The sequence below is a fragment of the Arachis hypogaea genome, chromosome 6 (assembly GCF_003086295.3).
Source record: "Arachis hypogaea cultivar Tifrunner chromosome 6, arahy.Tifrunner.gnm2.J5K5, whole genome shotgun sequence".
NCBI lineage: Eukaryota > Viridiplantae > Streptophyta > Magnoliopsida > Fabales > Fabaceae > Arachis > Arachis hypogaea.
The window spans coordinates 103,091,236-103,107,367 of record NC_092041.1 but is presented as its reverse complement, the minus strand read 5'-3'; the positions used below and the strand labels follow the sequence as shown (position 1 = coordinate 103,107,367).

The window sequence follows — 16,132 nt, the reverse complement described above, 5'->3', positions numbered from 1 at the left end:
AAATTAAAACACCCACTATGTTCTGTGCGTACGCACAGAGGTTTACATGGGCACACATGACAGATTTTCCAAATTTTCTACAACATCACAGAAATAAGATTTTTAACCCAAACTTTCAACATTCATATCTTTTTCTACAAAATTTCGATTTACACAAAATCTATACCGTTTTAAAGTTCTTTAAATTATCTTTAATTTATTATAAATTCAATCAATTTCAAAAATCGAGGCTCAAGATATGATTCGCCAAAGTTGGCCAAAAATCTATTTTACCAAAAATCTTTAAACCTCAAATTTACTAAAACTCTCGATGCAAAACCAAACTATTCACAACCCAACAATACCAAAATTACTCAAGAATCCATACTAAACATTCCTCAACCATATCAATCATTTAATCATCTAAACCATTTAATACTCACCTCATCCAACTCTAAATTCAACCTAATTCACACAAAAACTTATAAATTCCATCATTATTCAACTATACAACATCCAACCTTTAATATCCTAATTTATCAACTCTTTCAACACTTATCAATCCAAGTATCAATTTATCATCATCAAAATTCATACTCCACATCATTTATCAACAATATCAACACTCACCATCCATTACCAACAACATAAATATTCATCATTAATCATCAACAATATCAACAAACCCTCATCAACAACAAGAAATCACAAAATTCATCATCAGCCTCCATAATCATTAAATACCAACAATCAACATCAATAATATCATATATCCCACATCCCAAAACTCCATATCATCATCACCACCATACAACTCATCTTCAAACATCAAAATCACATACAATTAAGCATACACCCAACCATTCAATCCTATCTTAAGGTCAACTATCCTAAGGTTCACGAAACATTACATATTACATAAAAAAAACCAAAATCATACGTTGACCGATTCTTAAAATACACCAAACTCCAAAACGAAGCCACTAAGCTCGATCCAAAAGCCTCAAACCAACTCCAACAAACACCAAAACTCAATCTAACATCATATAACATACCAACATCAAACCTAGGATTAACAAAAATAACTAAGCACAGGGGTTTAGTGAGACCTTACCTTACCCAACGAGATTAGAGAAAAAACCTAATAATATTTCAATGCTAGATCAGCCCTAAACAAACAAAACCACAAAATCTACTCAAAAGGCAAACGTAAAATTGTGGATTCCATTAGGTCAGAAACTGAAGTTTCAGGTTTTTACCAACTTTTCTTAAATAGAAACGAAGAGCTCAACGAGAGCTTTGCGTGACCATAAACGGCTCGTCAATCAAAACTCCGTAGCTCAAGTTATAGTCACCGGAAGGTAGTTGTGAATAGTGACCAACCCTTTTGCTTTCTTCTCTCTCAAAGCTGCGCCCCCTTCTTAGTTTAGGGCAAAAAAATGAGCTGAAAGCTCATTAAACATACATATATATGTTGGGCCTTGGATCCAATTTGGGTTCGGTCCAACCTGTTAGTGTTTTAGGTCCGTTTGGCCCACTTTGGGCCAAAACCTTTAAGATTAGTGTTCGGTTTTCAATTCTAAATTATTTTTGTCCTTTCAAAACAATAAATTCAATTTTTCAAAATCTTATTTTTCTTAATATGCGGTATCGGAAAGACTAAAGCCGATACTACTGTCTTAAGTACCGGTACGCATTTAAAAAAAATCGCAAAGATACATTTTTCCACTCAGAAAAATGCATTGAATTTAAATTTCACCTTTGTATTTTCAAATTAAGATGTCTACTTTTTTCAAACCAATTCCAGGCAGTTAAAATTATTATTTGATTAAAGCGGTTTTACGTGAAAACTCCGGTTCTTACAAGACTAATGTGAAAAGGTATAGACTTAAGGAAGATCTCTAGTGTAATCCTATACCAAAAGAAAATTCCTTTGTCACACCACCTTGAGTCTTTAGACTTGTTGTGGCCCCATCATACATGTCTTTAATTGCACGAATATATGCGATCCTTACTCTCTTCTTTTCTAAAACCTTCCGCAGGACCTCCATTGACACTCTATCGTATGATTTTTCCAAATCAATAAACACCATATGTAAATCCTCTTTTATTACGACGATACCTCTCCATCATCCTTCTTAACAGGTATATTACTTCGGTGGTGGATCTGTCTGGCATAAAACCAAATTGGTTCTCTGTTACTTGTGTCTCTTTTCTCAACCTCCGTTCTATCACCCTTTCCCATAACTTCATGGTATGAATCATGAGTTTGATCCCTCTATAGTTTTTGCAACTTTGTACATCCCCCTTATTCTTGTAGATAGGTACCAAGGTGCTCTTTCCCCACTCATCAGGCATCTTCTTTGACGTTAAAATCTCGTTAAAAAGCTTGATTAACCAATTGATACCTTTTTCTCCAAGGCCCTTCCAAACTTCAATCAGGATATTATCAGATCCTACCGCCCTGCCATTTTTCATCTGCTTTAGAGCCTCTTTTATCTCAAAGCCTCGAATCCTTTGGTAGTAGTCAAAGTTTTGATCTTCTTCCCTTGTGCATAACCGACCAAGGCTCGGAAGAATCTTTTTCCCTTCATTAAATAACTCATAGAAGTAGCTCTTCCACCTTTCATTAATCTTCTCCTCTTGAGCCAACACCTCTCCGTCTTTATCCTTTATGCACTTAACCTGATCCAAAACTCTCGTTCTTCTTTCACGGCTCTTTGCAATTCTATATATACCTTTTTCTCCTTCTTTCTTGCTTAAAGACTGGTAGAGACCCTCTTATGCTCTTGTTCTTACTTCACTTACAGCCACTTTTGTCTCTTTCTTAGCTGCTTTATATTTTTTCCAATTATCTGTACTGCGGTACAAAGAACACTCTTTAAAGTACTCTCTTTTTACCTTTATCTTTTCTTGTACACTCGCATTCCACCACCAAAATTTCTTGTCTCTTAGTCCTATCCCTTTAGATTCACCAAAACTTTCTTTTACTGTTCTTCTAATAACTTCTGCTATCTCCCTTCACATCTCCTCCACGCTTCCATTCCCATCCCACCTTGCCTCTTCTCCTACCCGTCTTAGGAAGCTTCTTTGTTCGTCACCTTTCATCCACCACCACCTCATCATTGTGTTCTTCGTATGATATTTTTTTCTCAACTTTTGCTCATCACGAAAATCTATGACGAGCATCCTATGTTGTGTTGTTAAACTCTCTTCGAGGATAATTTTACAATTAATGCAAAATTTTCAGTCGGCTCTCCTTGTAACATCCTAACTTTTAGCACCTCATGATCGTACTAAAAGCCCAGGCATCACTTATTTCTAAACCTTTTTATTTTATACTATCTTTATTTAATATTGAGCCTTCACGAATACGAACCAAAATTTTAACCAGAAAAAATGGAGAGTCTGTACTTTAAACCATTTAATCACAAAAATATATATATATATATATATATATATATATATATATATATATATATATATCCACGGAGCATTATATACATAGACTTATTCAAAGAACCTCAATTACAAGTCCTTCCCCTCTAAAAACCAAAAGAATAAACGACGAGGGAAAATAAATTCTAACAACTCAACTTGTAAACATAATCTTCTATGCTCCTGTAGTTCCGCATTAAACCTTCGCACCTGTAGCTGAAAGGGGTGAAAATAGGGGATAAGAATAGGGGAGTTCTTAGTAGGATCAGGGTTAGAAGTTTAGTTCATTTTATATATACTTGGTCAACAATAACAGTCAATAAGGGACAATCCAATTCAACAATTATAGAACATAGAATTCAAACAGCCATTTAGCACACCCACAGTAACAGGAAACACACTCACAAACAAATATGCACAAAAAATTATGATGCATGCCTAGTCCTAAACAGGCCATGAGCTCGTGTATCGGTTTGTTGCCTGATTCCCGACACTGGTCCTGAGATAAGCGTTTCATACCGCCGTCCTTATCTCAGCCAACGTCCCCTCCATGAGCGTTACGTATCGCCATCTTCATGGGAGAACCTTCCTTTCGGTCTCCAATAAGCATTAGGCATCGCCGTCCCCACTAAGCCGTCCTTATAGTATCAAGTGAGCGTTACGCATCGTCGTCCCCACTTGGCATTAAGGCCCAAACAACACTTAATTTCTTTTTAATATTTGCTCTCTACTCTACTGTGGCAGGGATCTCTTTAATTAATACCTTCTTTTCTGTTTGCTCTACTGCGGCAGACGTTCATCAAATTCTTTTAATCTTTATTCTCTACTCTCCTGTGGTAGAGATTCCTTTAATTAATACTTTTTTTCTATCTGCTCTACTGTAGCAGACATTCATTAAAATCTTTTCAGTCACTGCTCTCTGCTCTTCTATGACAAAGATCCTTTTACTTAATATATTATTCTCTTCTTGTTCTTTTTCTTTTTGTTTCTTTTCTTTCTCATCTTTCTCTTTTATTTTCTTACTTCTTTTCTTTCTCTCTTCTTTTCTTCAATCTTTTTATTCTTTATCATAATTCAACTTCACACTCTTCCCTCGCCTTTCCCAAATGTTTTATGAAAAAGAATCATGAAATTCTCAAATCAACTGCGTCCTTTAAAGCTTTTAAGAGTTTTTCTATTTGCTCTTCTCTAACTTAAATATTCTTAAAAAAATGATAACAATAATATAAATAAGATCATTTAAACTTTTTTTAATTAATAACTTAGTTTATAAAACCTTATTTTAAAATTTTTATTAATTACTTTTTAAATTACGAATTTTTTAATATTCTATTTTTAACCTTAATATTTTATAAAATTATATTTAAAACTCTCACTTATTTTTATATTTATAAAAATAACCCTAAACTTTTACAAAATACCGATTTTTACTCTGTACTTTATTTAATATGAAAGGAATTATATATATATATATTATAATATTTAAAAATTGTATACATTTATTATATAATGTCCATGCTATTTGTTTTATTACCTGTGGAGATAATTCTTACTATTCATATATATATAATATATATATATATATATATATATAAGTTTTAATTATGTAAAATATCATATTTAATAAAAAATTATGTATATAATAATTTTAGACAATTTAAATTTCAATAATCATAAAATTAAATTGATTATATCTAATAAAATATTTTCTAAATAAATAGTTCAATTTAATAAAATAGGTCATAAATAATTTATAATAGAAATTTTAAAAATACGAGTTGTTACACTCTCAACAAGAAGAAGTCGATTTGAGAGTTTGTCATGCCACTCTTGTAGGTTATAAGATGTTCGTCTCTCTTTTTAATACATGTATTTACGATGAGAATGTCAAAGGTTGAGGAAAAGTCCAAAATAGTTTTACCCTCTGCATTCATCACCCCGAAATCATGGCCTCTGTGGATACTTCCATCCGTAGTCACTTATCTTCTAACATGGCTATTTAAATCTCCTATAAGAAAATCTTATCTTCCGAAAGTATGTTTTGGACCAAACTCTCTAAATCCTCCCAAAACCTTATCTTGTGTTGTTCGTTCGAACCCACTTGCAGTGCATAGGCACTAATCACATGGAAAGTACCTCCCTCCACCACAAGTTTGATAGAGATGATCCGATCTCCCACCCTCTTGATATCCACTATGTCTTTCTTCCACTGCTTATCCACAATAATACATACCCCATTCCTATTATTCACCTTTTCTGTATACCAAAGTTTGAATCCAAAAGTATCCAACTCCCTAACTTTCGCACCAACTCATTTTATTTTTTGTAGGCACCTAATGTTAATCTTCCTCCTTGTCATGGTGTCCACCTCCTCCATGGATTTTCCTGTTAGGGTGCCTATGTTCTATGTCCTAAATCTCAACCTTCTGTCGCTCCGACCTTTACCTTTTACTTTGTGAACTAGCTTATTTACCCTCGTCCGTTCACGGAAACGCGGGGATCCTTGCTCATTTAACACTACATCCAGGCACCTATGCATTGGTCTTGCTCATTTGACACTGTACTTGAACCATACAGCGCATTGCTTCCAGGCAACGACCAAGCTTTAGCACAATAACGTCCTTGATTCATGTCATGAAAATTCGACTAAATTTTTATGTTGGTTGTCGAAAACCTAACACAACTCTCTTCCTTTATCCGGGATTAGGACTGACTATGTACCATAAGTGTAACATAGGCAGAATTTAGACAATATATAAAATTAATTTTTTAAAATATTTTTTAAAATATGTAAATTATAATTTATTGATATAGAATTATAAATTATGTTTCTATTATTTTAGCCAGCACATGAGCTCGAACCAACTCATGAGCTCGAACCAACTCATGAGTTTTCGATGAGTCGAGTTTGAACTTAAGAAATAGACTCGATTATTAATGAGTCGAGCTATGAGTTAAGCTCAATTTTCGTGAGACAAACTTAAACTTAATCTACCCTTATCCACCGAATTGTCATCCCTAGCCCAATACAAGAGCTTGAATTAAATTATTCTAAGAACTATGAGGCTCCAATTAGAACCTTGGATTACTTACCCATCGTGTCTCATATTCGATCCTTAAAGGGTTGTTTATATGTAGTGGATTTCTTAGCTAACCTCTGAAAGGCGAACTCAGACACGATTAGAGATTAGTAATTACTATTTCGTAGTCGGTTCCTGACTCACAGATACCTGAAGGTTTACATCTAATATTGAGAGAGAGAGAGGCCAAAGAAATTTAAGAAGAATTACTTGAATTGCACAAAAATCTTAAAGTAGATTCAAAATATTAATCCCGAAATTACCTATGAAGTGAAAGAACGCCAAAAACCTGTTGAACATACAACATCAGCACAAAGTGTCCTTCATGGATTGTAATATCTGATACGAGAGAAAATTATAGCTAGAAATTATAAGGAATAAGCATCATATGGACACAATTGCACGAAGAAAACAACACAGGCTCACTTGTAGGATTAGTGATTGTTTCATACATTACGTATTCTATTCTCTCTGCTCTCTATTTTCTACCTTAGGGCTTACTTAAGGGGACAAAAAAACAAACACACACTCAAAATTTTTCCCAATATAGGGGACCAAAAAAAATGAAAAACACAATAATATGGGACAGTGACAAAAAATTTTTCCTTCGAATTCTGGCCCTCATATTCACATAGAACAAGGATGCCGACAATGCCAGAGACAAACGATGATGGCCCATCAGGCTGTCAACTTCTGTGAAGAACTGCGAGCATTAACATACTGGAGATGCAATGCAGCCAAAAGTCCCTGCCACGTTTCCCCAGGAGCACCTGCCACTTCAAAATTAAGAAGTTTCTTTTGCTTCCTGTAGTAATCTTCCAACAGCTTGCGCTACAAAACAACACCCAAAAAATTTGTAATTAAGTGAGAAAGAAAATTGACACTAACATTCCTTCAAATTATGCAATATTACATACAATATTCCTATCATTAATTTTAAGGGATTTACTTCTAATTCAACTATATGTTATAAAATGAATTTCAAACTAGCACATTAGGGAAAGAAGAAAAGGAAAAAAGAAACGTAATATAGTCACCTCCTCTAAATGATTATGAACATGCTCATTGTGAATCTGCTTAGATGCAGTCATGGAGCATCTCATAAAGATATACTCTTGACAAGGAGAGAGCTTTGGTGCTCCGAGATTCTTCTTAACCAAATTCTCTTCAGAGCTTTTGAAATTCACCACTAGATCAACGCCGGCAATGTGGTCAAGAATTTCCTGCTCAGGGAAACATAGCAACATTCAAAGTAAAAAATTAGCAGCAGTCACAAAACAATCACAAACTAATGTACCATTGCAGTTGGATTCAGCCTTTGAGATAGAAATACAAAATCAGAGAAACAGAGAGTCAGAGACCACTATTTTCTGCCAAATATAAAAATTTTCAGCCTGAAATTTTTTTTGTCTCTCTTATCTATCTCCACTGTCTGATTTTCATCGCATAGACAGTATCTAAGCATGCCAATTTACTGCAGAACAAGAGAAACTCACAGCTTGGAGCCTCGTTCGAGGGATTCCGTCAAGAATGAAGCCAGTTTCACCCCTGGAGTATCCATCCTCCAGCCTCTTTGATAGCAACCCAAAGATGATTTTCTCAGGAACAAGTTTTCCTGCATCTAATGCATTCGCTATCTGAATTGGAACAAGAACAGAACAAGATTAATTACCAATCATTAATTAAACAATAAACGCACTCAAAACCAGCATTCAGTTTAGAAAGGAACACACGAATAATAATTAATGTTGGGAATAACGGATAAATTCTCAGATACTTTTTATAATTCAATCTTTCTAATTTCAGATAAAAAAGAAATAGTAATTCACTTTACATCAATCCGCGCTAGCTTTAATCTGAAATTTCACTAGCGGAAAGAAAAAGTAGAAAAGAGAATAAAGAAACAGAGGAAGAAAATAAAAAGCGAAGAAAAAAAATAACTCCTGAGAACATGGAGAAACCCTAGAAATTGATCAAGGTTCCGATTTTTACCTGCTGGTAGAGAGAGGAGCGAGGATTGAGGTCTTGGCGGAGGAGCGAGGCCATGGAAATGTGAGGAACTTCTAGAAGCTTCGAGAGCCTCTCAGCGAAGGCGTGCCTCTTGGCTCCGGGCTCACCAATCATAACCCACTGTACACCGCGCTCCGGCGCCGAACCCTGCGCGTCGAGCATCGCGCTAGGGACAACGCTCTGAGCGTACTCCTCTTCTTCTTCGTCATCATCGTAGTGGTACTGCACCGCCGCAGCAGCAGATCCGAAAGCGCGGTTCGAAAGCGCGTTTATTTGCGGCGCAAACGCTCTCAGGCGCGCGATCGCGGCCATAGCGTCGGAAATAAGTGCTTTTTTTTGTTTCGATTTCGGTTTTCTGTTACTGCAGAGGGATGTGAGTGACGGCGCGAGTGAAAATAACTGGGAAGGGGGAACGGGAACTTCGCAGGGTTTTAAGAGGGGATATTCGGTTTGAGAAATGACACTGTTTTGTTTTGAAATTACGTGGATGCCACTATGGGGGTGTGTGGCTGCTGTGTGACCCCGCCTGAGTTAATTGCCAGCTGGAGGATTGTAATTGGTTGGCCGGAGACTGTGATGGCCGAGGCCCGAGGGTGCAATTCAGTGGGTGCGGGATCATCGTGCGACCTCTTTGTCATCGTTTTACTAATTACGATGCTCGTATCGATGAATTTCGAAGTTCGAAGCTTATGGCTTGGTGGGAAATGGAGAAAGTCAAACATGAAAAAACGGTGCCACGTAGCAAGCGATGTATGAATACCGTTGGTTTTCTGTTGCTTTTTCTTTTAATATTTTTACTTTAGGAATTCCTTTTTTTTTTTGGTATACTTTTTCTCTCTCTTTTATTTTATGTGGTTACTACTTTACTCTAGTCTTGTGGTCCAAAAATGATTTATTAAGTCACGATATTTCTGCCCGGAAAAATGGAAAAAAAATCTGCCTTTAGGTAAAAAAATCTTCTTGTTAGATACTTGGATAATTAGATTTTTTTTAATCCCACAGCAGCTAAAAATGAGCAAATCAAAATCTTATTTAATAACTAGTGTATGTTTTCGTGTCTTGTACGGAATGATACATAAAATTATATAAAAAAATTTTATTAAAAAATTAAATAAAAATTATATATAGTAATTATTTTTATAAATATTTTATAATTTAAAATATTAAAAATAATTAGTATTTGTCTCAATCAATTTGAATTGGTTGAATAGTCATATCATTTGTCCGTTTAAACAAATATTTGGAGTTCGAATTTCATTTTATATGTATAACAATCCATTAGTTAACAGCAGACTCTTAATAAATAGAATATCAATATGTGGTGAATTTGTCTTTAAAATAGATTAATTTCTTATTAATAAAAATACTTATAGACTGATTGTGTACTAAAAATATAAACATTTTTTTTATATAATTAATTTTTATAATGACCTACAAACATGGTCAAAAAAGAGTTAAGTTCCTTCTAAAGGTATTGGGCTAAAAGGATAGAACCCAAAAGAACACATTGAGGTGTTGAATTTCTCTTCAGCGGGAACTATATTGGTGGAAGTGGATTGGTTGGATTTGGAGTGTAAAGATGTCATCTAGTTAAAAGAAAACCAAACTAGATGTCCCTTCACTAATGTTACATATCAGGAGCTTTAGTTTAACGTGCGGGAATCAATTTCTTACCTTTCCAGTTGACAAGACTTGAGGTGACAAGAACACCTAAAGATATTTTGGAAAAAGCAGTAAACCAAATATCACATTAAAAATCATTAGACAATAGATTTCCTCTTCACCATGGTTTTACACTATAAAAAGGACCTCAAGCTACCTCGGTAAAGCATCATTTACTTTCACCTTCACTTTCATCCTCTTCCTCTTCACAGACCTTCAACCAGACACTCACTTTTCACTTTTACCTTGATCATCTTCTTCTTTACTTTTACTGCTTTTCACTTTCACATTCACCTTCTTCTAGATCTTTCTGACTTCTGAAGCTAACAAGCTAAAAAACCCATCTTTTTCCCTCCAAAATTTCCTTTCATTATTCTTCATTTCATTCACCACCTTCACGAGTAAAAACTGGCGTTCTGGTGTTCCACTAAAACACTCGACAACCATTAACCAACCCCTGTCCACTTTAAACAAAGCTCATTCATCCTCTTGTGACATTAGTGGAGGTCTCAACACTTGTTCTCCACCTCTATTTCTCATCATTAGTTCTCGTATTGCTTATTTGCCATTAATAGAAGTGTTTTTCCTCATAAGTTTACTTACCCCGAATCTCTCATCTTAACTACTATTTTTCACTTAATCTATTTTTCACGAAACCCACCCGAATCATAGACTTTTGTCTTTGTTGAAGTTTTCCTGGGATAATTTTATTTGTTGGTATCCTATTAAATTTTGAAGTCAAAACAATATGATCAACATTATTAATTATTAAAATTTTACATTTTATGAAATGATTTTTAAATTTTTTAATTTATAAATTTATGTCATTACAAAAGTTACTAGATAGATTAATATTTTTTGATAAGATGATGTACCGAAACACCATAATTAAGTATTAATAAGTGTGAAGAGAAACTAATAACTTTTATTATTCAATATATAATTATTCAATTGAAAGATAAATTAATATTTCTTGAACTGGTAAATATATTTTCTTCTAATTTCTTATACTATTTTATTTGACAATATTTACTGTTAAAAAATAGCAAATGACTAAATTATCCTACAATATATATAATGTACAAAATAATTTCTTATCTTAAAATTAATTATAGTTAGTGAGATAAAATTTAAAATATTTTTATTTTCTTACTCAAATCTAAATTTAAATTTAGAATTGATTAACAACTCATTCATTTTTAATTTCAATAATAAAAATAAAATTGGTTAGATACAAAATATTCAGCATTTAATAATTTCAATCATTTAAATTTTAGTTACAAAAAATTGGGTTAAAATATAATTATAAACTTAATAATCAATAATATATATTATATTAGTAAGTAAATAATAATATCTAATGTATTAATTATTATTTTTTTTACTGGACTAATGTATAATCTATTAAGAACTGATTTATTATCCAAAATTTTTTTCATAAACTTTGTAATATGTGAAAATAATGATCTCAGTTTTTAATTAGTTAAAAATTTATTCATAATTTTTTAATTATGTAATTAACTTAATTAATAACATTTATTATTGCTTTTATACTAAAAAATATCAATTTATACTATTTACATATTTAAATTAGGATAAATTAATAATTTTATATTCGCGTGTATTTGATAGGTTTCATGGGGCAGATACTTATGTCCGTGTTCCCATTAGGGGTGGGAAATGGGGAAGCCCGCCCTGCCTCACCATAATCGTGCCATCTGGCGGATTGGACCGCCTCACTCTGTCTAGTGAGACGGTACTGAATTCCTCCCCCGTCCCGCCTAACGGTAGGCTGACGGATTGACGGACCAAGCTCGCCAAATCTCTCTTTTTTTTTATAATCATTAAATATTAAATAATATATATATAATTTCACAACCATTTTTAATATATTTATAATTTCTAAAGATATAAAAAATTATAATTTCTAAATTTACAGAGATTAAAGTCTTTATAATTATAAATATATAATAAATATAATTATAAATTAAATTTTTTAAAACAAAATAATAAAACTAACATTGTCCAAAACAAATATTGTCCAAAACATATAATTAAACATCTTCAAATTTATAATCAATCAAAGATAAAACATAATCCAAAATATAATTTAGAATATCTTCAATTATCATTTTTATCCTCTTGTAGATCAATAACATTATTGAAATTTGTAAAAAAATGGCTCTGACAAAGAAACGCTTGACTCGGCACAGAAGCCTGCCCCGCCTCGCCCCACCGAAACCCGCCAAAATCTATTTTTTAATTTGGCAGTCTCAAATTTTCAGTCTATCCCGCCCTTTTTGGTAGATTACGCGGGCCGGCCCGACGGGTTTCATCCCGTTTGCCACCCCTTACTCCCCATCTATTTTTGCATGGCAGGTCGTGAGGATTTCACAGGTCCCTATCTAGCTCTAAATCACGAGTAATTTTTGTAAATACATGTTTCCTCTGTTTTTGTGATCATCCCTATTGATAGCATTCGTTGGCTCGTGATGTGGAGCTATTTTAGCCACTCAGTAAATTCTCAAATAATCAAAATCTAAGATATATGATATATCCTTTTTTATAAAGTCACATGTATCCTTGTTTTAACAATATTAATAGGAGATAAATGGATAAATACTAAGCTATTGTTTGGATATAAGATGAAAAATAAGAGAAAAGAAAATGGAAAGAAAGAAATGAGAGGAAAGAAAAATGAAAAGAAAAATATATTTTTTGTATTGTTTAGATGAAGAAAAAATGAATGGAAAAAAATAGAAGAAAATTTTTCTTTTACTTGAATGGAAGAAAAAGTAAGAAGAGAGAAAATTATAATGGAGTAAAATTACATTAATATTTTTATATATTATATATAAATTATAATTTAAAGGGTAACTCTGTACTTTTACCCATGTTTGTACTTCTCCATCAGTGTTTTGCAACTTTGAAGAGAAATAATTTACATGAGTTCCACATACACCTTTTTTGTCTTCCATTCAATTTTTTTGTTGATCCAAACAATAAAAAATTGATTTTTTCATCCATTTTCTTCTCCATCATTTTATTTTTCTACAAATTCTTCTAATTCAAACAATACGTAAATAAGTCACATTTTTCATATATATAACAATAACTAATTTCATATATTATAGGTTAATTACGATTTTGGTCCCAAACGTAGAGGGCAAAAATTTATTTTATCCCCAGCCTTTTTTTGCTACAAATAAAATGGTCCCAAAAGTTTCAATTTATTTTAAAATCGTTCTTTTTATCAAATTTTTAATTTTAATTCCAAAAATATCCCTAATTAAAGATAAAAAAGAAAAAGAAAATGGGTTAAATAGGAAAGGGGAAAGGGTATCATGGGAGTGTTTGGTTTGGGGAAGGGAAGGGAAAGGGAATGGAAAGGGAAAGGAAGGGAAGGGGAAGAAGGAAGAGGGAAGAGGGAAGGGGGAAGGGGAAGGGCAACTGCCGTTGCTCCTGCTCTTCGTCATTCGCAGTTTCTGCTCCTCCACCTCACTCTTGCCATCGTCGTTGCCTCACCGTCGCCCTCGTCTAGCCGCACCTCGACCACGCAGCGCTGCACCCTAGTCTGGTCCCGCCCTTGTCTGGCCCATGTCCTTGCGTTCGTCGTTGTCGAAGAGGCGGTGGTGGTGGTCGTGTGCGAAATCTGAGTTATGAGTTCTGCATCTGGGTTTTTGATGATGATGATGATGATTTTCTAATGTTTCTTCTTAATATTTTCATTATTTATTATTGTTGTTGTTCTTCTGATTCCATTATCTTTTGTTATTGTTGGTGTTGTGCTTCTTGTTGTTGTTATTTCATTGGTGTTTTCTCTGTTTCTGCTTCAATTTTTGGGTTTGCTTCAGCTTCTGATTCTGCTTCTGTTAATTTTGGGGAAGAAGGGGAGGGTATTTTCGTTCGAAGGATAATTTTGAAACTAAGTTAAATTTTAGGGACTATTTTGTAGCAAAAAAAAGTCGTAGACAAAATAAATTTTCGGCATCTACGTTAGGGACCAAAATTGTACTTAACCCTATATTATAATTTGTGAAGTCATAATATTTTGAGAAGTGATGTATAGATAACTTAAATATTGATAAGTGTAAAAAATTAAAAAAAATAAAAAAATTGCTTGTTAATCCATAAGATTTTTTTTAATTTATCCATAGTTTATGATTAAAAATACAAAAATTATATATATTATTTATCTTATATATTTTTTATTTTATAAGACTTATAACTTTTTTATCAGTGATGTTAGTGGTTATAGAAAATTTTTTACTTTTAAATAAACTTATAAAAAAATTAAAACAAAATTTATTGCAATTTTTCTGACAATTTATTTAGTTTTTATTTTAAATTAAAATTAAAATTAAATTATATATTTAATTTATATTTGCTTGTTTATCCGAATGATTATATATAATAGATAATATATTTAAGTATGTTTCGAAAGAAACTATTGAATTTTATATAATTGAATTTTCATATAATTTTATAGATAATATATTTAAATTTAAATTTTCATAAATTAATTTATTTTTGTTAAAGTAAATTATGCAATAAAGAATCATAAAAATTCATATATTAAATTAGAAAATAATCTATTTATAAATAAAAAATTAAAAATTTATTCTTAAAAGTTGAATATGCAAATAAAAAATAAATTATAACGTACAAAAATTATCTCTAGAATTTATTATAATAAATAATAAAACTGTAAAAACCATATATCTATATAAATTAAATTATATTAAATTATAAGATATCTATTTATTTAATCAACCTAATTAGTTGTAATGGATTTGATTTAATAATTTTAAAAAAATTGAATAACCCTTTTTAAAAATATGTCGATGCAAATAATATAGATTGATAAAAAAAATATAACTAAATTATATAATACAACATAATATTCCTAGAAATTTGTTTTATAACAGATATAATGCTAAGATATTTATCATTATCTATAGTATAATCTAATTTCACAATTATTCAAACGTTGTTTTTATGAAAAAATCGCATTATTTACTTTGAAAAAAAATTTACTCACTATTATAATTTAAATAAAATATATAATAGATATTAAACCAATTTATTTTAATAATTACTCAGTCACAAATATTTATCAAAAATATGAGATTTAAGAGCATACAAAATAAATATAATATCTACAATTTTTACACTACCACGATAAGATGATTATCATAAATCTTTTTATCATAAATTAAACATAATAACATATAATAATAAAAAAACAATCAAATCCAAAAAAATTATAGAACACCTATCATACACTACGATGGTTAACATTGAAGAAGTTTTAATAATTTATTCTTTTATTAGCTATATTTTTATCTACTCTATACTTTATCTACGAATATGTTAAAGATTAAACCTATGTTTCAACCTTTTAAAATCTCATATATTCTTGTCAAATGCAATATTATTATGTGTCATCCATATTTATCAAAGAACTGAAAATAACAAAAACATTCATCTGTTCTTTATAAAAACTATTGAATAGAAGAATTGTTGGTAAAAATATGATGTTTTCTTATAAATTATAATATATATGATTTTTTATGATGATAAAATAAAAATAAAAGGCATGGAATAATATTGCGTATACGTAAGTTAATTTTAATCTTTTTTAATAACCAGATTTGTTATAACGTAATTGATAAACAATGACAATTAATATAGAATATATATTTTAAGTATAATATACATTTTATGATTTTATACAAAACAATATTAGTTTTAATTTATATATTTATTATTGGGTATTAAAAATAAAAAGTATTTGTGTTGTTAACACTTTTTAAATTTTTCTCAACTCCGATCGTGATTAGGCCTAAAAGGTTACCCTCCTCGTCAGAAATAAATGTAATTTAATCAATTTTGATCTGATAGTACTATACATTGGCATAATCATAGGAGAATTAACTTTAGCGAGATAACAATATGATATT

General features: G+C 31.6%; 1 protein-coding gene across 1 annotated transcript; it reads right to left on the bottom strand.

Annotated features, from left to right (window-relative positions):
- Positions 1–6,895: 6,895 nt before the first annotated feature.
- Positions 6,896–9,341, bottom strand: LOC112697220 (probable adenylate kinase 7, mitochondrial). The gene is made up of 4 exons (XM_025750306.3): positions 8,490–9,341; positions 7,994–8,134; positions 7,535–7,720; positions 6,896–7,328 (listed from the first exon to the last, which is right to left on the bottom strand). Exons 1-4 carry the CDS (start codon positions 8,817–8,819, stop codon positions 7,176–7,178), a joined length of 810 nt encoding a protein of 269 aa, XP_025606091.1. The 5' UTR covers positions 8,820–9,341; the 3' UTR covers positions 6,896–7,175.
- Positions 9,342–16,132: the final 6,791 nt, after the last annotated feature.